The sequence below is a fragment of the Neofelis nebulosa genome, chromosome 2, assembly GCF_028018385.1.
Source record: "Neofelis nebulosa isolate mNeoNeb1 chromosome 2, mNeoNeb1.pri, whole genome shotgun sequence".
Lineage (NCBI taxonomy): Eukaryota > Metazoa > Chordata > Mammalia > Carnivora > Felidae > Neofelis > Neofelis nebulosa.
Window position 1 is genome coordinate 222,286,034 of NC_080783.1, and position 21,412 is coordinate 222,307,445.

The 21,412-nt window shown below is 62.7% G+C and overlaps 1 protein-coding gene across 6 annotated transcripts in view; it reads right to left on the reverse strand.

The window, feature by feature from the left end:
• The window catches only part of AGRN (agrin), a 34,570-nt gene extending 14,480 nt beyond the window's left edge, over positions 1–20,090 (reverse strand). Inside the window, exons 1-4 of one of the 6 annotated variants that reach the window (XM_058719516.1) lie at positions 19,739–20,088; positions 17,256–17,517; positions 4,723–4,770; positions 28–243 (exon numbers count right to left, since the gene is read on the reverse strand). In XM_058719516.1, coding sequence (XP_058575499.1) covers positions 28–243; positions 4,723–4,770; positions 17,256–17,517; positions 19,739–19,945 — 733 coding nt within the window. In that variant the 5' untranslated portion in view covers positions 19,946–20,088. Of the gene's footprint in view, positions 1–27; positions 244–4,722; positions 4,771–5,407; positions 6,277–17,255; positions 17,518–19,738 lie in introns of those variants that run through there. The other 5 variants (XM_058719517.1, XM_058719521.1, XM_058719520.1 and 2 more) reach the window with 5 other exon arrangements.
• Positions 20,091–21,412: the final 1,322 nt, after the last annotated feature.

Here is a 21,412-nt window from a genome sequence, read left to right on the forward strand (position 1 = left end):
GGGGCAGCGCCCAGAGCCCGCACTCACCGCAGGGCCCGCGGCTGAGGAGGCGGATGCGTCGCTGCTGGCTGCACTGCGCCCGCTGGAGCTCACACTCATTGCTGTACGTGGAGGCGTCGGAGCCACACACAGGCGCCACCACAGCCGGACAGGCACTCTTCTTGCACACACAGGAGGCTCTGCCGGAACCTTCCGCGCTGGGCTCACACACGGCGCCAAAGCCACACAACATTCCTCGGCATGCTGGGCGTAGGACGGGAGAAGGGAAGGTCAGGGCCCAGCCTCTGCCGGCCCCCCGGGGCCCCAGTGCACACTTCCAACGTCCACGCATCTGCAGAGACCTCACGATGCACTCGGTGTGTTCGTTCGTTAGCCCCACGGACACGTCCACACACGTCCACGCTGGCACGCGCGGAGACGTACGTATGTGTGTCCATCACGGCCATGCACACACGCACCCGTGCACGCTGACAGGACCTGTTCCCTCTCCTTCTCCAGCCCCACCCACCACAGTTCTCCCCCCACCCCCCACCCCCACCAGCCCCAGGGCCTTTCCTCATGGTAGAACCTTCTCTGCCCCCCTCCCCCAAACCCCACAGCTGTGGAGGGGGGCATCCCCCAGATCTCACACCAGCACCAGGGAATCAAGTCCACCTGTTCCTGACCCACCTCCGTGGGGACCCTACACACAGAGCCACACACCTACAACCCCCAGGACAACATCACAGGGAACTGGCTCCAGGTTTGCTCAGGAACCCACCCTGCCTCCACATCAGAATCAAAGCCCCTCATCTGACCCATGACCCACCCCTCAGAGCCCCGGTCCTGGCCCCTTCCTGGGGGCAGCTGCTCCAGGGTCCCAAAGTAGCCCAACCCCTGCCACCTCTGGCCTGAGGTCACCTGGTTTTAAGGCAGGTGTGGGGGAAGTATCCGGGGTCAGGCCACACATTCCACCTTCTGGTTCTGGGTCCCTCCTTGGCCAGGAACCTGGGGCCCCGACCCCAGGCCTTCCCCTCAGGTTTCCTTTCTCCCCACATCTTTTCCACGTAAGCTCTGCCTCTCGGACTTTTCTCGGCCCACCCTGCGAACCTTCCACACCTCTCTCGGTCCCTCAGCTATGGCGTTCTCAATAGGGCCTTCTCCAGGGTTCCTGGCCCTCCCACCCTCCCGGCCTCCCCAGCTGAAAGCTGACGGGGTCTCTCTCTGAGGTCCCTCGGGTGCTCACACACCTCCCTCTCCCCCGTCTGTCCTCTGCGGCCTCCATCTCAGTAAATGTCCTCCCCCTCTTCCCCAGTCCTGCTGCCCACCCCCCCATACTCTCCACCGTGACCTCCTCTGGGAGGCTGAGCACAGGGGCTCTGCAGATCTGTTACCCTCCTCTTTAAACACTTCAGTTCCTAACCCTGTAGTTAAAAACTGTTGTGTGCCCAGCACACACCCTGTGGCTGAACCTCTACTCTCTACAGCAGCCCCAGGAAGTATTGCTCCTGACCCCACCGGTGAGGGACCACAGTCCCTTGGACCGGAGGAATGAAGGCTCTCGGACATTTAAACCCAGAGCCGTCAGAGACAGGTCCTCCTGAGAAGACCCAGGTAGGCTGACTGCTTGGGACCCCCACCAGGACCCCCACCAGGACTGCACGCCCACACGAGTGCAGGCCCGATATAGGCTGCAGCTGTTTAGACCTGATGAATGTTTAATCGCTTGTAATTATCATTAATAAGTTATGGTGCAGAGGGTGGGGTGGCTCCCCCCATCACCTCCCAGCAGGCTCAGGAAGTGGGGCAGGAGGGGGAAGCACCTCCATTCCGGGGGTGGGGCAGGGCCCCAAAGGAAGCTGCAGCCAGCCGTTGCCACAGCAACAGCCCACCCCAGGCTCCTCCGGGCCTGACTGGGCATCCCTACCCCCACCCCACACAGGCTGAGTGGACAGAGACCTGAGGCAAGGGCGGGGCCAGTAGGGACACCCCAGCTTGGAGTCCCTGCAGCCACCTGTACTCCCCTCCCACTGACACTCCTGTCTTCCTCCTCCCCACCTCACCTGAGCCCCTGCTCCTGCAGAGCCCAGAGCCAGGCTGCCTCCAACTCTGCACTCACCCGCCCGGCGACTGTGGGCAAGTTATCACCTTGCCATGCTTCAGTATCTCCTTCTGTGAGTGGGGACAGTGGGACCTGCCTCCCAGGGTTACCGTGGGGCCAATATCTGCAGCGGCTTGGAGGGCGCCCAGCACGTAGCTCTATGCGGACCGTAACAAGAACTGTGGTTACATCAGCACCCCGCTCTGTCCCGCCTCAAACCAAACTCAAATCCTGTCTACCCGCAAGCCCTCTTTACTCTCTGTCTCCCTCCAACTCCATCTACTCTCCCCTAGCACCTTCCTCTCATCTTCCTTGCCCAAGGCCCCCGGGACCCCCCGGGCAGAATCCACAGGCACTTGCTGATATCCAGCGGCCCGTTTTGTTTGGCTTCAACTGGACCTACCGACCAAGGTATCTTCCAGAGTGCTGGACCCTGTGGCAAAGACTTGGTCGTCACCTCATTACACCTCTGGTTCCTGGGCTGCCTGCCGTGTGTCTGTGCCCTTGGTTTGAGACCTCTCTCCGTCTGATCACCCTCGGTCCAGCCAGACCGCTCCAAGGCTCCCACCCCTTGGACAAAGACATCTACGCCTGGATGACCAGCATGTTCCTTGCCCACCAAGACCTGCACCCTCCCTCCACAGCCCAGGGTTCTGCTTTGTCCCCCCAAGATAGCTACTAGTGGGCGATGGCGGTGTTGACAATGGCAGCTAACCTGTGACAAGCAAGGCTGGGGCACTGGGTCAGGCGGAGGGAGGATGATGGACTGCAAGGTGAGGGGGCTGGGGGCAGAGACCAGAGACGTCTCGGGGACAGGGTCCTTGGAACTAGCTGTCAGACTGACGGTGGCTGAGGGCAGAGGAGAGGCCAGGGTGCCTCTGGGGGCCATCAAGCTCAGGCTCCCGCACTGACTCCCAAGTCACACAGGCTGGTCCAGCCCCAGCGCTCCCACCTGCCACCACTTTGTGGAGCCCACGCCGCTGTCAGAGTGGCGGTTCGCCCGGGGCCATCTCCTGGCTGCAAAGTGGGGGTAGATCTCGCGGCTCCCAGCACAGTTACAGCCTTTGGTGATGTGACGTGGGCAGAGCAGAAGCCTGAGTTCACGGCGCTCACCCTGTCCAGGCTGAAATGGTTTCCTCCCCAGACCCGTGCTCAGGCCGTCAGGCTAGGCGAGGGCTGCTCCCGCGCGTAACCCTGATACAGCTCCACAGCTGCCCGTCCCCATGTCTGCTCTCCACGCCCCCCCCCGGGTCTAGGGAATCACAGAGGCTCAAGACAAGTTTTTTGATTGGACGTAAAACACGCACAAGCACACACACGTGCACACGTGTTTGCTGGCAAGCTCATCACAACAGCCGTGCCCTGCGTGTGGCAGGCACCACCCGAGCCACGCCTATATTAGCCCTTAATCACCCCATAAACTGCCCCTCATAAATGCAGGCAGGGCACCCATATACCCACGAGCCACGTGTCCTGCCGCATTCGCCCCAGGCTAGACTCCTACAGGAGCCTTTCCTCGGCCACTCAGCTTCCCTGCACAGTCTTGCTCCCTGCACGCCCAAGGGCTCCCTCACGCGTGCCATGCTGGAGGCGGCAGTGGCTTTTTATAACCACCGGTTGGAGTGAGTATATTCAACTCCTCTCCTGGTCTCGGGTGGGGGATGGACTGGATACCCCAAGCCCTGCCCATGGCCACCAGTACACAGTGTGTGTGCCTCGGAGGGATGATGACGGCCGTGGCACGTAGCCGTCCCCAAGGGTGCAGTAGGACCAGAGTGTGGGTGTGGGGGCCCACGTGTGCAGCTGCAGGGAAGACCAGGGTGTGCGTAAAGCAGAGACGCAGCTCTTACGCTTTAGGAGAGGAGACTGGGAACACCGGGAGAGGGGAAGGTGCCTCCCGACCCAAGCCCCGCCTTTAAATCCAGACAGCTCCAGGACCCTCTCCCACAGCCCATCCCATATAAGGATACCCTCCTACGTGTGACTTCTGTGGACGTGGCCAGGCACCTGCCCAGCAGGGGGCCCGGTACTGAGAGCAAACCTGGTAGCTCTCCATGTCCCCACCCAAGGAGAGGACCCCAAGCCGCCCTTTCTGGTGGCATCAACAGCTTCCTCCCCTCCCCTTCCCATATTAGCTAAATCACAGTGGCCTACAGACTAGCAGGCCTCTCAGGGAGGCCAGCCCATAAAGTGGGTCAGGAAGGCCAAGCCCAGGCTGTTCAGTCTCAGGGACAGGCCCTCCAATCCCTCCTCAGTCACTGGTCCTTCACACCCACCCCCTGCTCTGCACATGTCGTCTGACCCATCTTACAACCTGCAGGCCCCAGGACTTATTCCCAATTTTTCGGCCAAGAAGTGCAAGGCCCACAGAAGTTGGAGACATGCTTGTGTGCGATGGCCCTTGGCCAGGACAGGGCCAGGCCCAAGGACTCCAGACCCGACACGCCCTCTGCCCGTCCACCACTGTGATATCCCAGGAAGGACCCAGGCTCCCTCATCCAGCCTCATCTGTTCCAGATACACCTGATATGTCTGGTGTGCACACCCTAAGAATGGCTCCTGATCCCCAAGAGTGCCACTATCCCTCTAGACACAGTCTCCCAAGTGCAGCCGGTCCCATCGGAGGCCCCCCACTCACTCACCGTCCGGAGGCACTGGAGGTGCTGGTGTGAAATGGGTCCCAGGTTTGTCTGGAAAAAAACAAATGTCTGAGTTAGGCCTCACTGAGTAGGCTTTGCCATAGCTGTCCCTTTGCCCAGTCTGGAGGGGCCACCCCTGCACACCCACACCTGCCCTCTATGCCCGTGCCTACCCCCACCCCTGGCCCCATTCTGAGCCCTGAGGGTTGGCCAAAGCCTGTGGGCAGACAAAGGCAGAGGCCCTTGCTTTTCTCTGCCTCTTCAGCTGTGTGGCTGGACACCTGACAGGGGGCTCCAACAGCAGGGGTGTGGGCAACCTCTTATTCCCATAGGGGCCCAGCCCCAGGCCCTGCCAAAGCCCCCACTTCCAGTGTATTCAGCCACTCCCTTCCTCCCCAGCTCCCAGAACGAGTTGTCTCTGCAGCTCAGGGTGAGGGTCAGCTCCCCATGAACGCAAGGACAAGCTTTGACAGGCCCGGGGGTCCAGAGAATGACTCATCCTGATCCTGATCCCCAAAAGATGCAGATGGCCCATCGGAGCCACCTCTCAGCTGGTCGCCTCTATTTGACCCTGCCTCTCCCCCAGTCTTTGGTGGCTGAGGCAGGGGGACTCAGCCAGCAGAAGGAGGGTCACGCGAGCCTGCCCCGGGGGGGAGGGGTGGGGGTGGCCATGCCCGCAGCCACGTACAGTTGTTGAGGAAAAGCAGCACGGCGAAGCCCAGCGTAGAGGTGGCCAGCAGGATCAGGCAGACGTTGCAGGGGATCATGAAATACCGCACCAGCAGGGAGACCCCGCGCTGCTGCCGCGGGTCCCTCTCCAGAGGTAGTGGAGGCATGGCCCTGGGCTCCTCAGCCCCCACTCTCAGGGTGAGCGGGTCGCTCAAGGGGCGCCCTTGGGCCTCTTCGGGGCAACTCCTCCCATGCTGGGTCCCCTGGGGCAGCGGACAGCAGCTCTGTTCTCAAAGTTCAACGCCGGTCACAGCCCAGAGAGCCAGGACCCCTCCGCAGCCTTTGAGGCTCATAATGGGAGATGTGCAAAATTCTCCCGGAGTAGCACCCCAAATGTGGGCTCAGAGGGAGGCGGAGGAGAAACTGAGGGCCCGCCAGCGGCCACCCCCTGTATCCACAGCCCGGTAGTCGTAGGTGCCCGCAGCTCTCCGGCGTGCTCAATCTTCCCGGAGCCCCCGGGAGCCCCCGGTCCCGCCCGCCGGGCGACCCCGGAAGGGCCGGCCCGAGGGGCACTGGCGGCGAGCGGGCCCTCGCCCGGGGACCCCGTGGGGAGGCGCGGGCGGCCGGGCGCGGAGGGTCTCGGGTCCCCAGCAGAGGCGGGAGCGGCGCAGGCAGCGAGCGGGAGGCAGAGAATAAAGAGCGGGTGCGCGGAGGGCCGCGCCTCGGCTCCGTGGCCCTCGCCGGGGCTGGGGCGGTGAGTGAGGGGCGAGGGGCGCCGCGGAGGGAGGGCGGGGAGCAGAGACAAAGGAAGCCGCCTCCGGGGACCCCGGTGTCCGTGGGGAGTCGTGGCTCACGGCGCAGAGGACCGCGCGGAAGAGGACGGGAGGGCGGGCGGGGGCAGCAGCAGGGGCAGGCGGGGGCGCTGGGGTGTGGGGTGGGGTGGGGTGGGGGGGTGAGGTGGGAGCCGGGGCCGGGGCCGGGAAGGAACAGGGGTGGATGGAGGGAGAGGAGGCAGGTGCCGGGGCGGGGCCGGGGTTGGGGGGTGGGGGCCCGGCTCGGAACCGGGTGGGCGGAACCAGAAGGTGTGGGGCGGGGTCAGGGGCGGGGCGGGTCCCCTTCCGCGCCCACCCGGCTGCGCTGGGCCGTACCGCGTGCGTAAGCGGCCGAGGCCGCGGCGGAGGGCCGGAGGATCGTTCTGAGCGCACGCCGCGGGGCTCAGGCCCGCACGCAGGCCCTCACTCTACGCTACGGGCGGGTGTGCCTGTGCTGGCCCCGCCCTGGCGCGCGCATGTGGGGGAAGGGTCCCCAGGTACACGCTCAGGTGGGGAGCCGGCTGCGCCCAACGCGGAGGGTGGAGGGGGCAAGATGGGTCCACCCTCCCGGGAATTGGTGGCAACTCCTCAGACCACCCGCGTGCCCCCCACCTCCCTTCCGGCCGTGGAGAGGAACATGCAAATGAGTTTCTTGTAAAGAAGTGTTATGCAAATAATCGCGGGACTCCGGCGCCGTCCCGCCAGCCTGGAGCGCCCCCCAGAGGCCACCAGGGAACGTCGGGGCCGTGACGTCACAGCCGGGCCGGGGGGTGCCTGGTCCTTCCCGGAGTCAAGCCTGTCCACATCCGCCCCCCAGAGGACGCCCCTTTCCTAGCCCCTGCCCGGTTGGGGAGGGAGGGGGGCAGGGGTCGCGTACCTTCCCCACCATCCACACCAGTCACCCTCCGCAGCCAGGATCCCACTGGTGGCGATCTCTATGACCAACACCTTCACTGCCCTGCACTCCCGTCCCTTCACGTCCCACAGTCCTCTGGGAGGAACCCCTAAGCGCCCACTGCCACACCCACCACGGCTGGCCGCTTCCAGCCTGGACCTGGTCGCAGGCCCTTGAGTCTCTGCAGTGACCTCTGTCCCTCTCTTAGAGTCTGCCAGCCCTTTCTGAGGAGAGAGGGGGAGGAAGCTTGGCCTCCAAGGCACAGTGGGTCCCTCTTCAACTTGAGATCAGGCCTCCCCCCCAGCCCCATCCTAGGACTCCTTCTGGTCCCTATCCCAGCTGAAAAGATGTTAATTGCACCAATGCTCCCCCACCCACCCCCATGCTCAATCATACCCATCTACACATAGTCCCACACTCCACAGACTCACGTACCCGTCCACTCACTCAGACCTACACCCACACTGCACTTAGGACTCCGCAGGGTTATTTGTAAGTGAAGTCAGCAGGTCCCCCTTCCGGCCAAACCGCTATTGCCACAGCCACCAGTGCCGCCCTGGTCACTCTTAGGTCTCCTCTCTGTCCTCTCTCAGGTCTGTGGGGCTCCTCCGCCCTGGAACAAGCCCTTCCTGGTGCCAACTCTCCACTCATCCAGAGTAACACCACCCCAGGGCACCAACAGGTGTCTTAGTGCCTCAACTCCCACCAAGCCTCCAACTGGACTCTCCCTAAAGTCCCTCCACCCGACGATGTATTTCTCTGGGACATAAACATGTTCTTAACCACCACCCCCCCCCCCCTGCCCCGTCCCCTCTGGTCAGGTAGGCTCCTCCACACTCCACCCAACCTTCTGCCCGCCCCCCTCCCCCCCCCCCTTCCTCAGCAACAGCAGCCACCTGCCAGCCAGCACCCAGTTCTATGAGGTCCATCTCCTTTGACTCCTTTCCATCCGGTGGCCAGGCACACCAGTCCCACATCCCACAGGGTTAGCCCATCCTGTCAGGGTCCCCCATCACCAACAGCGGAGGTCTTCAAACCTCTTAGAGCCCTGGAGCCTGAGATTCTGAGGAAACTTTGCAGGAAAAGCCAATAAACAAAGTGGTTTCCTCACCTCACAGTGCACTGCACCCAGAGCAACAATCTGTCGAACCACCTAGAGACCCCCGCCCCTGGTCAGCCCACCTTCATTCACCTCGGGGGTGCCTCCCACCCTCTACCTCACCTCACGGGACCTTGGCAATGCTTACCACACTGATAGTGCTGGCAGCTCCCCGGGACGTCACCCTGGACTGGGAGCACCCAGGGCAGGGTCTGACTTTTTATCTTCTCAGGGCAGGGCTTGGGTCAGAGCCCAAAGACTTGGTGTAGTGAGCCCAGGCAGTTCACACATTTTCTCATTTACTTGTCACCGCAGCTCCCCCAGGAGCTTGGCTCAAAGAGGACCCACGGACAGTGCTGGGGTCAAACCCCAAGCAATGTTCACATGCCCACACATGGACCCTGTCTGCTGCTGCCACAGTTTCATGGGTGGGCTTTGCAGGAGGAGGGGCATAAAGGAACCAGGGTGTGGGAGGGGTAAGCCCAGGGATCAGTATAAACCTGGGGGGGGGGGGGGCTGGCAAGGGATTGTCTCCATGGGCAAATGGGCTGGATTTCAGATGCTCATTTGAAGGGGAGAGACTGGTCCACCCGGCCAGCATGGTGGGGGGCGGGGGGGGGGGGGGAGCTTAGGGCTTGGCTTGGCTTGGGGGAAGGGAAACCAGCAGGCAGCCTGTCCTTCCTGGCCCCAGTCAGAGTCTGAGCCCCCCACAGGGGCTCCATGCCTTCAGAGAGACAAAGGGCCATTGAGGCCCCAGACCCAGTAGGGGGAGGGGAGTACAGGCTACCAGAGCTATTTTGGGATCTTCAGACTCAAAATCATTCAGCCCTGACCAGCCCACTCAGGCACATGCCCTAGGAAGGAACAGAGGATATTCTGAGCCAGAGATTGGCCCCTCTGGTCTCTGGGCTCACACACAGCAACATGTGACCGCACAGATGTGCACATACACATTCGGTGTTCCAGTTGTCACCCAAGCAGAGACCCAAGTACACGCACTCCCTCAAGTCTGCACTGGGCGTTGTACAAGTGTACAACTCACCGGCATGAACACACACTGGTTGTCTCACACACACGCACATGCCCACACACACACACACCTCTAATGCTGAGGCCTCCGCCCCCACCCCTGCCAGTGCCACCTCCAGTCTGTCTGTCCCCCCCAGTCCCCGGGGATCTTGAGGTGCGCACCACGCTGCTGCGCAGCCGCCCTTGGAGCGCAGCAAGAGAACATAGGCTACCTAGCTGGCCCAGAGTCACAGGTGTCTGGCTGCCCTGGTGGGGGAGGGGAAGAGGACCAGACAGAGCGGCCCCACCCCCAGGCCCCAGCTTCCTGGTGTCTGCTCTCAGGCTGCAGCCATTCCCTCTCCCGGGGCCTCAGCAGACAATGGGCACTTCACAGCGGGATGTCGCTGCTGGCCCAGGGCCAGCCACTGGGAAGGAGGCCTCGTCAGGCCCAAGCCTGAGTCTCACCTCAGGTGCAGCCCAGAGGTACCCATGTTTGACTCTGCGGGCTGTGTGCCCACCCACCCAGCTACCAGGCAAGGCCCACACTTCCACTGGGTGGTCTACGCTGCAGGGTGGTGGCATTAAATGACAGTTTTGAGGAGGGGGTCAGCACGGCTGGATGCTTGGACGCCAGCTGCCTGACCAGCAGTCTCTGTGCCCAACCCTCACTCTTTACACATAGCTATTGGTGCCCCAGGCCCTGTACGCACTAGCCTGTCTGAGCTCCTCCACTGGGAAGGCTGAGGATATCCCGAGTCAGGTAGGTTCTCTGCCCTCAGGGAGGGTACAGTGTAGGGGGGGGGCGGTGACCTAGATTGGAGGGACTGGGGGATGACATCTACAGAGACCTGGGTGATGCAGAGAGGGATTTGCATAGACCAGGAGGAAGAGCTTCCAGAGACAACTACAAAGGCCCAGGGCCCAGGCCCACAAAAGACCAAGTGATGCCAGTGTGGTGAAGCCTGAAGGTAACAGGCATTAGGAGTAGGAGATAAGGAGCCAGAGGGGCAGATCCTCAGGCCTGGGGAGGACAGGGGGAGGGCGCCCAGTTCAAGGCCTGCACACCTGCCAGGATACCAACTGTAGCCACCAGGGGGCGCCATCTGAACAGAGGTGGAGGAGAGTAGGTGCCTGGAGAAAAGAAGGTAGGGATGGAGTGGGGCTGATCCACACCCTCTGTCCCTCTTCTCCAGGACGGCTCCAAGTCCCCCTCTTTTTGGTCAGGCCCTGCCCGTCTCCAAGAGGAAAGGAGAGCTGGGGGATCCAGGGAGCCACCCAAGTGTGGACAGTGCGTGGTGAGTCAGGAGAGTCAGGTGAGTCAGGGAGTGTTCCTGCTGAGGGCCCGGCTGTGTTGAACTGGGCACCACGGGGGGTGCACAGACTGGCACCAAGGTCTGAGTGGCGGTGCTTTATGAAGGTGATGATTGGGTTGGCGTCAGGATGCAGAGGGGTGGCAGGCAGACACCGGTGGGGCGGGGAGAGGCAGAGAGAGGTTCAGAGAACAAAGGGGCAGAGAGATGGAGCCCCAGAGAGGAGAGAGCTGCAGACAGGAATGGGGTCTGCAGGCGCGCTGTCATCGTCTGGGAAGGCGCAGGCTCAGAGGGCGAGGGCCAGCTTGGTCTCTCAGCCTGCCGGTTGTAGCAGTGGGTTCCGGTTTTCCAGCCCTTTCTCCTGTACCACGCCTGTGGCGGCTTGCTCCCACCCCTCACTGAAGCTATGCCCTGCACCCACTGAACCTGGTGCTGTCCTCTCTGCCCAGAACACCCCTGCCCCTCTGCCTTCACCTCCCGACACCGAGCTCACCCCCATCTCCATGGGAAGCCCATTCAGGACCCCAGCAGGGCCTGTGCAGGTGGAAGCAGCTTCTTCCAGGCCCCCCCCCCCAACACACACACACACACATCTTCTAGTGAGGATCTGGTGCTGGGCTGTGAATGGATGTGTGCATGAGGAAGGAACCACTAGATGGATTAATGAACGGGCATAGCCTCACTGCCTCCCCCTCCAGGAAGAGAGAGACGTACCCTCTTCTCTGGTGGGTGGGCACAGGCAACAATCTGGCCCAGATGTTTGTGCTTTTACTTCTCCCAGATGTGCACTGGAGCCTCTCGTATCTGTGGACGGAGGGGCAAGTGCCCCCAGCAGCCGTGTCAGGCTGTCTGCTTCTCCCAGGGCAGGTGGTCGGGTGACTGAGAAGGGGGGAAGACTCAGGCCCACCTTAGGCCAGATGCAGACTTGCCCCTCCTGACTTGCCCAGCTTGACTCCTTAACTACCCTGCCACCCCCAGAGCCCTGTGTCAGACTCAGGGTCCCACAGGCACATGCTGGGATAGTGAACCTGAGTGGCCCCCAGGGACCACAGCCCTTTCATCTCATCGTTGAGAAACCACTGTGGTCACTCCCGGAGGAGAGCCTGCAGGACGAGGTGCCCAGTCTTTGCCAGGCACAGGGTGGGCAGCAGGCAGGAAATGGGACAGCCATAGCAAACAGAGGCCGGGTCCTGTTCTAAGGCCCCTGAGACACAAGCAAAGGTTGCCTGCAACCAGCCAGTTGGCAGACCACCTGCAGGGCTCCCACCCCAGGCCAAGCCCAGGGAAACAAGGGTGGCAGAAACCACAAGCCACCAGCTGGGGCTCGGACCAGAAGTCTCATGTGCCCAGATCAGTAGGTCTGTGGTTGCAGGCACACGTGCATACAAACACACGCATACACACGTGTGCAGGCCACACAGCTGGAAACAGCTGGCTGCATGTGAGGACAGAAATTTCCCCCTCTCCAGAGCCTCGGCTCCGTGGGGGGGGGGGGGGGGGGGAGTGTTGACCAGGAGGGGCCTTCTTCCCCTTCCCAGATCCAGCTGTAAGCAGCCCCTGGCAGGGGATCTTCCTCAGAGGAAGTTCTCAGGGTCTGCTCTGGGTAGAGGGGCCCCTCTAGGGGAGCTTCTCTCCCCACGGGAGGCTCCACCAGAGGCCTAGGTCACCCCCTCTCTAGATCCTAACCACAGCCTCAGGCTCGAACCTGAACCCTCTTAAGCCCCAGTGTAGAACCATGGGGGCACGTTACCCTCCTTCACTGAGCTGTCGCTATCATTAGGGTAACTGTCACTGGGGTGCTGTCTTGTTTCTCTGAGCCCCCTTTTTCTTATCAGTCAGCGCTTCCAGTGAGAACTTCCTGGGACTTGAGGTATACGGCACTATGTGGGCAACTGTGGTGAGGGCGCCTGCAGCCTCCAGCCCAGCCCCAGCCAGGCCTCAGTGACCTGAGTGGGAGCTTCGATTCCCCAATTCCAGTGGCAAGGGGAGTGCCAGGGCCAGGAGGGCAGAACAGGAAAGGGAGTCCATTCTCTACCCCGTGCCCAGGCCTCTGGGCAAGGGTAGAACTTGTGGGGATGGGGGGCACGCAGGGTGGTGCAACTGGTCTGGGTCCCGCAGGCAGAGGCAAGGGACTGGGGGAGGGGGGTGCGGAGAAGGAGGCCTGTTTCTACAGCTGTTTTCCACCCTCCTGTGGTGATAGGGGGCAGGCTCTGATTCTCATGGGGTTGGGGGTGGGGGATCAACCCTTCAGGAAGGAAGCAACACAGCCAGGATGGATGGAGGAGGCCGTGCTGGACCGTTGGTGCTGAGGTCTGGGCCCCTGTCCCATTAACTTCCCTGGGGCAGACCCATGCTCCCCTCTGCTACCCTGGCACTCGGCCTGCGAGGACTGGTAGGGTGTGGGCGGGTAGCCGCCAGACCTAGGCCAGCTAGTGCTGACCAGGTGATCTCCCATTTCCCCATCTGTGCACAGGAGTCCCCGCACCCACAGAGATGCTGCAAGGGCATAACCAGCCCTACAGGAGTGTGTCCGGCCCGGCACAGCTCGGGAGGCCCAGTGAAGACAGACGGAGAGGACGCGACAGTTCCAAAACAACCTTTTTTTTCCATTTCCAGTCTGCAGGGGCTGGGGCTCTTCTCTGGGTGGGGAGCCAGGGGGTGGGTGGGTCTGGAAAAAGCCAAGAGCTGTTTTCACTGGCTTAGCCCTGCCGAAGTAGAGACATCCCAGGGAAGTAACAGGAGAGCCCGCCATCCATTTCAGCTAGCAAAGCCCACTCCTGGGACTACCCCAGCGAAGGTACACTAAAATCAAAGCCAAAGCCGGCAGGTGCCCTGGAAGCAATGGACTTCCTGCCAAGGACTCCCTAGGTGGGAACAGGACTGCACGGTGGGGGGGTCATCCCCCACCTGGGCAGACTCCCTCCCCCCAGCTGTGGAAGGGAAGAAGAGAGAATAAGGGCAGGCAACCTCCAGTCTGGGCCTGCCTTCTCTCAGCCCTCTTGGCTGACCTGCCTGGGGGAGGGGCTCAGGAGGACGCTGGGTGGGGTCTGCAGGCGGTGGGGTGAGAACCCAGTCTAGAAGAGAGCAGGAGAGGAACAGGGAGAAGCTACCTCCCACTTCAGCAGGGAGGAATGTGGGGGGAGTAGGGTATGAATGGGGGGGGGCGGAATGCAAAAGCTAACTGCCCAGAACCCTCCCCTGAACACCTACCTGCCCCCACACTGTACAGAGCTGGTCTCCGTCTGGGGGTGTCTCCACCCACACCCAGCTCCAAGGCCTGTAGTGCCTGAAAGAAGTCAGAGGGCCCCGGACCCATTGCCTCTCCAACTGGACCGATAGCACTGCCCTCCTGAAGGCCCTAGACAGCTGGCCTGGCAGGGAGGAAGGGACAGTGCTCACTAGAATCAGGCCTGCCAGGTTGGGCTGGGGATTGCTGCTGCCAGGACCCCCTTCAGGGCTGGGCAGGGCTGGGCTGGGCCAATGCCAGACTCACTCTGACCCTGTCCCTGTGCCAGGGCCCCAGAAGGGCAGACAACACTTCCTTTCTCTGCTCTTGGCTCCTAGTGGGGAGGCAAGGGCCCCAGGACTTCAGACAGGCCTATGTCCCTCCCCGGGGCTACAGGAGAAGCCCCAGGACCAGTCTTCTTGAGGCAAGGGTGGGGAGAGTAGTGGGTGTGTGTGGGTAGTGTCCAGGCCCAGGCAAGGTGGCCGAGCACTGGGGGAAATGCCTGCTCAGCTGCCAGCCTGGGCAGGCTCGCGGTGCGTGGGCAGCTGGCACTGGAAGAGGCCAGGCTACTTCCCTGACAGAGCAGGGGGCAGGGGTCTCCCTCTGGCAGAGGCTGCCCCAGAGCAGCAGGCCTCCCTCACCCAAAGGTGGCGCACAGGGAGGGACACATACCTGTCTCAGTTATGCCAGGAATGTGGTTCCCCAGGCGGAGGACAGGGGGAGGAGGAGCCTTCCTGGGGGCCGGAGGCTGGGGAAGGGGGCCTGACCTGGCAGAGTCAGAAAGACCCTGTAGGCCCTGGGGGAGAAACTGAGAAAGGCAAGTCCTAGAGATGGTGTGTGCTGTGGCAGCAGGTTCCCCTTCAGGACACTGCCAGGAGCAGTGCTCAGGCAGTGACGAGGAAGGAGCGAGCCCAGGGTGTACCCCAGGAGGTGGGCCTGGACGGACACTGCCCCCCACCTTGGCTGCTCTGGGCCTTTAGGAATGGGGGGAGGGCGGCACTGGGGAGGAAAGTGTGCCAGGGATAGGGGTTTCCTGCACGCAGTGGGACCTGGTGGATTCATGGTGACTTCCGCAGATTGGGGGCTGCCCAGGCTTCACCCTGGGGCTGGGACAACAATGCGGCCCCTGGGAACAGAATGGGGTCAGAGTCAGATAGGGAGGGGTCAGCTTAGCTCAAGCCCTGTCCATCCATCTCCCTCACTAGGGTGAGGCGCTTGATTCCCAGAGAACCTAGGGTGGAGTCCTGGGGTGGGGTCCAAGGTCCTTACCTAACACAGAATAGGAGGCGGGCCAATCTCCCACCCTCACCCAGCTTGGAAAGGTGGGCACGGGATTAATACTTGCCCAAACCTGGCCCTAGCCCCTCGGGACCTTGTGCCTCAGGCCTCCGAAGCCTCAAGGGGGAGGCACCCCTTCACCCTGGGCCATTGGGATGCAGCAACCCTGTCCTAGCACCTGGCCCTCCCAGCCTGCCCCGCCCGCCTCCCCCCACCATGGCACCCTGGTTTGCTTTCAAAGTAGAGATCTATGTCGCCCAGCTCAAAACTTCCCAGGCACCTTACAGTGGAACCCAAGCTCCTCCATCTATACCACCCCCCTCCCCAGAAGGTTCTTCCCTCCACCTGGCTCCACCTGCAAGGCTCCAAGCTACAGTCATAGCAAATGCCTTTCTCTGGGTCTCGTCTTCCCAAGACCACCCTCCCTAGCAGGCCCACCCCAGGAAGAGTCCAGTGGCTCAGCCCCTCCTGGGTGCACACCAGTTGCTGCACACTGGCCTACGGGTCCAGCACTACCCCTTCTCTAGCTGGAGCTCAGGTCCTGGCCTGGTAACTGAGTGCTGGCTGCCCAGGGCACACAGTAGGTCAAGTCTCACCCAGTCCTGGTTGGGGGGCTCTCCCTGGGTACCCTCCTCTCCAGCTGTCTCTGTGTCCAGCCTGGCATATACAGAGCCAGGGGCTGCCATGGGTAGAACAGGCTTTGGCAAGATGCCAAACCTTGTTCTGCCCAGGGTGGCCCTCCCACCACATGCCCTCTGACCCCACAGAAGGCCACAGTTACTGAGTCACAGACCCTCAGGCTGGACCCGCCCAGCTGTAGAGTTGATAATTCACTCTCTCTATCTTATAGGGACAGGGGACTTTCTGTACCCTGACCCCTCTTCTCCAGCCTCTCCTTAGCCCCCCCCCCCCCACCACCCATCCCCCAAACTGGGTATCACCATCTCACAGCCTGCCTCATCTCCATGCCACCTTCCCATCTTTCCCCCCAGAACACAAACACCCAGAGCAGGGCAAGGTTGTAAGGTGTGAGGGGGCCAGGCTGGGTCCCCCTCATCTGAGTCAGTGCTGGGAAGAGACCGGGAATACACAGCCCTGCCGGCTTGTGTGTGTGATGCTGTGGCCCAGGACCCTGGAGCAGGCTCAGGAACAGATGATCATAGCAGGGGCAAAATGCCACAGGGCTCCCCATTTCAGGTCCTGCCCCTACCCGTGCACAGTCCCTCTCAGACCACCATCCAGGATCCCGCAAAAACCAAGCCAGCATCACAGCAGTAAGTTAGATAGAAAGTGGGACTTCCCTGCTGGCCAAAAGAACAAATCAGAGGACAGGGTTGCCTTCCCGAGAAAGGAAGTCACAGACCCTTCCCACTGCCCTGAGGAGGAAATGTTCTTTCCACCACCACCCCCGCCACCCCCCTCCGATGCATCCCTTCCCAGGCAGCCTTGAGAGGACAGACAGGATGTGGGGGCGAGGGGCAGTTCCTACATTCTCCCTGCCACATTCCCCAGCAAAGGATCTCAGCCCCCAACTGCGACTCTCCTGGGGCAAGGGGGTGGGGGGGCGGCAGGGAAGCCCTTGGTCATGTGATTCCAGCTCACCTCCCAGAGGCTCGGCTGGGGGAGGGGAGCTCTTGGGCCATTCAGAATAGGCATGTGCTGTGGGACAGCAGACATGGAAACGTTCTTCGACTCAATTAGAGCATTTCACACCCACTCAAACCCCCAGAAGTCCCCACCCCACACAAACTCCCCCTTCTAGAAATGACAGGCCTCTTGGAACACATAAGGGGGCACTCTGAGGGGTTTGCTCAACATCTGGGACCCGTCCAGACAGATGTTTGGGCTTCTCCAGGAACATAAACAGCTGGTGTTCATTCACCTGGTCCCCTCCTCCCACTCAGAAAAGGACCAGGAGGGAGAGGGTAAGCAGAAGAGGAGGAAGCCTGTCCCCTTCCCAAGACTGGGGCTTGCTTGGCCCTAAGACAAAAGACGGTGGCACTGTGGGACTGGGGGTGGTTAGTGGGGATCCCTGCTAATGTCAGAGATTGGAGCTGTGACCTTGCGATGGCCAGACTCAGCTGGGAGATGAGGGAGGAAGGAAGGAGAGCAGACTACCCCAAGACACATGCGCTCTAGCCTACAGCAAACTCTCCTCTGCTCCCCAGGGCATGATATGGAGCTCCTCCAAGCCTGCCCACCTCAGTCACCCTCTGCCCCTGGTCAGGTCCCCACATACCTTCTACACAGTGCTCCACTTCCTCCAGATTCCGCAGAGTGATACGCATGAGGCTAGAATTGAGCATCAGCTCGTTCTTGTGGGCTGGCCACAGGTACGGGGGAGCAGGGTTCACAAAGAAGATCCTGGTGTCCCCAGTGGACACCTGGTTGTCACAGATGAGGGGATCTCCAAAGCCGCCAATCACCACCTTGTTGCCACCATCAAGCAGGCTCTCTTGGGTCACCATGTGTTTGCCCTTCAAGTACCGCCAGACCCGAACCTGGGGTGGACATGGGGGGGGGGGGCAGGAATCAGTGATCCTCTTTCCACTGGGGAGAGGAGGCCACAGAGTCCAGGAACAAGTACAGACTGGGCGCCTGGGCTTTTTCTTCTCTTCCCACCTCAGTTGCTCAGGCCAAACGTCCAGAGTAGACTCAAAGCCTGGGCAGAGATGTGCGTAGATCTTTGGGTCAGCCCGCAGGAGGGGGCTGCAGGGAAGCACACACACTTGATGGATGCCACAGCCTGTGCGTGTCACACAGAAGGACGTGTGCCCTCACCCAGGAGGCAGCACTCCCACCCACTAGGTCTAACTGACCTCAGCCACCCCAATTCCTATAATGTCCATCTCAGCTCAGGCTGGAAATGGGAAGGGGATCCACCTGGCCTGGGTGCCTGCTTTCCACGTCCTTACTTTCTCCACCTACCCACCACTACTTTGGGCCCACCCCTGGGGACAGCCAGGAGCAGCGAACATGGACAATGGGGTGTAAGGGCCATGGGCCCCGAGCTCAGGGCTCTGGGCCAGCTTGGCTCCTTGCAGCCCTGTGGGTGGGCTAAGACACCTTCTCCCCCCACACACCCCAGGAGGTGAAAGACCCCTCCTCCTGCCAGGCTCCTACAGTGAATGCAGTCAAGGCAGCCTCCGAACCACAAAATCAAGTTTGGGCAGCACAGGGCAGCCCCACCCTACACACTCTCACTCCTGGGGCCCTGAGGGTACCTGCTCTGACAAACCAAGCCCTGAGACGCCCACAGCCCGGGGAGCGAGAGGGGTGGGTGGGTACAGGAGGGTCTCAGCAGCTGCAGCCTATACTGGGATGTTCTCCAAGGAACGGATCCGTGGGGACATATGCACAGGGGACATGAGTCCACCACACATTCCCTGAGAAGAAGCCCCTTTTCTCAGGAGCTCTGGGGATCTGAGACTTCTGGAACGGGTGATGAAAGACAATGGTGGCCTGCCCACCTGCCAGGTCCCTGCTGGGAGCCTCAGGAAGGCAGCATCTTAGGGACTCCCTCCACCTTCCAGTGGCCCAGTTGTCCAACCTTATCCCTCCCAACCCCAGACACACAGTAGGCTCCAGAAGGATGATAACCAGCAGGGAGAAGACTGGGCCGCTTTCCTCGCCTCCCCCCACCCCAGCCACACCCAGGAGCAGCGGGGAGGAAGTCGGGAAAATCCTGCAGGGACTTGGCAAAGTGCCCTGGCGTGGTGGAGGGGAGGGGGCTGGGCGGGGGATCCCAGCTGTAGCCAACACAGGCCAATCTGAAAGAAGCTGTCCCCCCCCACCCCCATCTCCATGGAGAAGGAATGATCCGATTTCTGGTCAGGGAGGTGGTTTTAGGGGCCAGAGCGGGGATGGGCCCTGGATCCCCTGAGTCCTCCCTAGGAACGTGTTATGGGAAAAACCCACCATACCTAACCCAGGAGACTCCCAGATCCAGCTGAGGGAGAGGCCGAGCAGCACCCCTCCCCTGTGGCCAGGGGGATCCAGTTCTCCCAGGAGCAGGATGGGGCACCTGTCCCTGCACCCCTCCACAGCTGAGGCTCAGCAACGGTTCCACCCACTTTTCTGCTCCTGTCCCCACACCTAGTCACTGCAGCACCCGCTGCCAGGATGCCTGGGGGTGGGAGATTCTATGTGCACTCCACTCTCTCCGGAACCCCCCCCCCCACCCCCGCCACCCTCTGGCCCTGGTAAAGGCCTCTGGGAGGGAGTAGTGACAGCACTGACCATAGGCCAAATTCCCACTTTCACCCCAAACAGCAGGCATCACCTCTCCTTGTCCCCGTTCCTTTCCTATGGCTGATGGGGAGGGGGTGCGATAGCCATACAGTTTCCCTGGGGGACGGCGCACTTGCTTCCAGTAAGGTGGTGGGTTTGGAGGTGGGGGTGGGGGCAGACACGATTGGGTCTCCCGGGCCTTGGCACCACGAGGTGGGCCCGCAGCGGTGCCGCAGGAACTTTCCCTCCGGCACTCGCGAGTTTTCCGGGACCCCGCTCCCCACCCGGGGGCCCGGCGGTCGCCAAGGGAGCGGGAGCGAGAGCTGCGGAGCGTCTGGTGCCCGTTCCCACGGCCTGGGATGGGGGTCCCAGTGGGGTGGGGTGGCCGGCCTCCGGGCTAGGGGCGCAGGCTGGCAGAGGAAGAGGCCCCCAGCCCCGGCTTCCAGGAGGGGCTCTCTGGGGCGAGGGCGAGGGGTCCCGGCGGGGGCGCACCTTGCACGAGTACGTGTGCTGCACCGGGTCCACGTTGAGAATCTCCTCCACGGTGCCGGTGAGCACCACGTTCGCCTCCTCCTCCCGCCGCTCCAGCGCGCGCTCCGGGCACGTCCCGTCGGCGCGGGGCAGGGCGCGCGCGGCCACGACCAGGAGCAGCAGCAGTGGCTGCAGCAGGGCTGGGCCGGGCGGCCGCAGGCTGGCCATGGCGCGGGCCGACGACGGCGGAAGGCGGCCGAGCGAGCGCGCGGGCCTGGCCGCGCCGGGAGCGGGACTGGACAGGACGGGACGCAGCTCCCGGGAGGCGGCGGGGGCGAGGGCGGCGCGGGGGCGGGACCCGGGGCAGCCCCGCCCCCTCCCCGCCCCTTCTCCCCCCTCCCGCCCCCCGCCCCCCCAGCCCAGCTCCCCAGCCCGCGCGGGTCCCCTACCCTCCCGGCGCCCAGCGTCCCGCGCCGGCCGCGAACAAAGCGTCGGGACAGCGACGCCGGGCGGAGGCCGGGCTGGTGGGAGGGCGGGGGTCGGACTGGGTCGGGCCAAGGTGGGTGGTGCGACTTGCCAGGGCGGAGGGCGGAGGGCGGAGGGCGGCCGGGACGGGGGGGGGGGGGGCGGGGAGGGGGGGGGCGGGCCCGGGAGGTGCTCGCTCTTCTGCGGCGCACCCCCGTGGACGCCCCTCCCCCTCCTGCGCGGGCGTCTCTCCCCCACCCCCACCCCCGCCCAGGAAATGCGGCTGCAATCGGGTTAATGCATAATCTGGAGGCGACGTGACGGGACTTCCAAGGGGCTCCGGGCTGCGCCGGGGCCAGAGCTGCGGGAGCTCCTTGGCCGCGGGAAGGGGCTGCCAGGTCCTGGGGCCCCGCCGCCCCTCGGACCCTGCAGGGCTGCGCCCCTCCCCTGGCGGGAACAGCTCGATGGCACACCACAGCCCCTCTCGGGAGCTGGGGACAGAAACTCGCCCGGGTCCGGGACCCCCAGCAGGTTCGGGCGAGGAGGCGGCCCCAGCAGGCCGCGCCCCCGGCCGGCTAGGACCAATGTGGACCGGTGGCTGTGGTGATTGGTCAGAACGGAGCGCAGACCCGCCCACCGCCCGGTCCCGGGGCGGCCCCGGCCTGGCTGCAGAGCGGAGGGCTCCCTCTGTCGTCCAGCCGCGACTGTGTCGGCTCAGCAGGGGACGGCCGGCCACGCCCCCTCCTCAGCCCCGCGGTGGGCCTTTCTCCACCCAGCCTGTCTAGGTACATGGGATCAACTGAGATCCAGAGAGTACAAATTGGAGCCTAGCTTAGTTGAAGATCGAGGGGGAGGGGGAGGAGACCCCTTCTGTCCGTCCAGGGCGGAATCTGTGGCACACCCCCTCACCCCAAGCCATCCACAGATCTCTGAGCCACAAGCAATGCAGGAAGTAGCCCCTCTGGGAGAAGGTACCTTACCTCCCGGACCCTGGTGGGAGGGGTTCAGGGAAGGAGGATGGCCCCAAGGATGTATGCTCACACCTGCTAATTTGTAGTATGACAAAGAAGTGAGGGTGGGGACCCAGGAAATGAACCTGGAACCAAGAGAGCACCCCTCCCACATACATACACACAGCTGCCTGTCTACACATATTGGTCACAGATGAGCAAGACCTAGAAGTCTCTCAGCCCAGATGCAGACCGCCCCCTCCCCTCCCGCGCCCCCCCC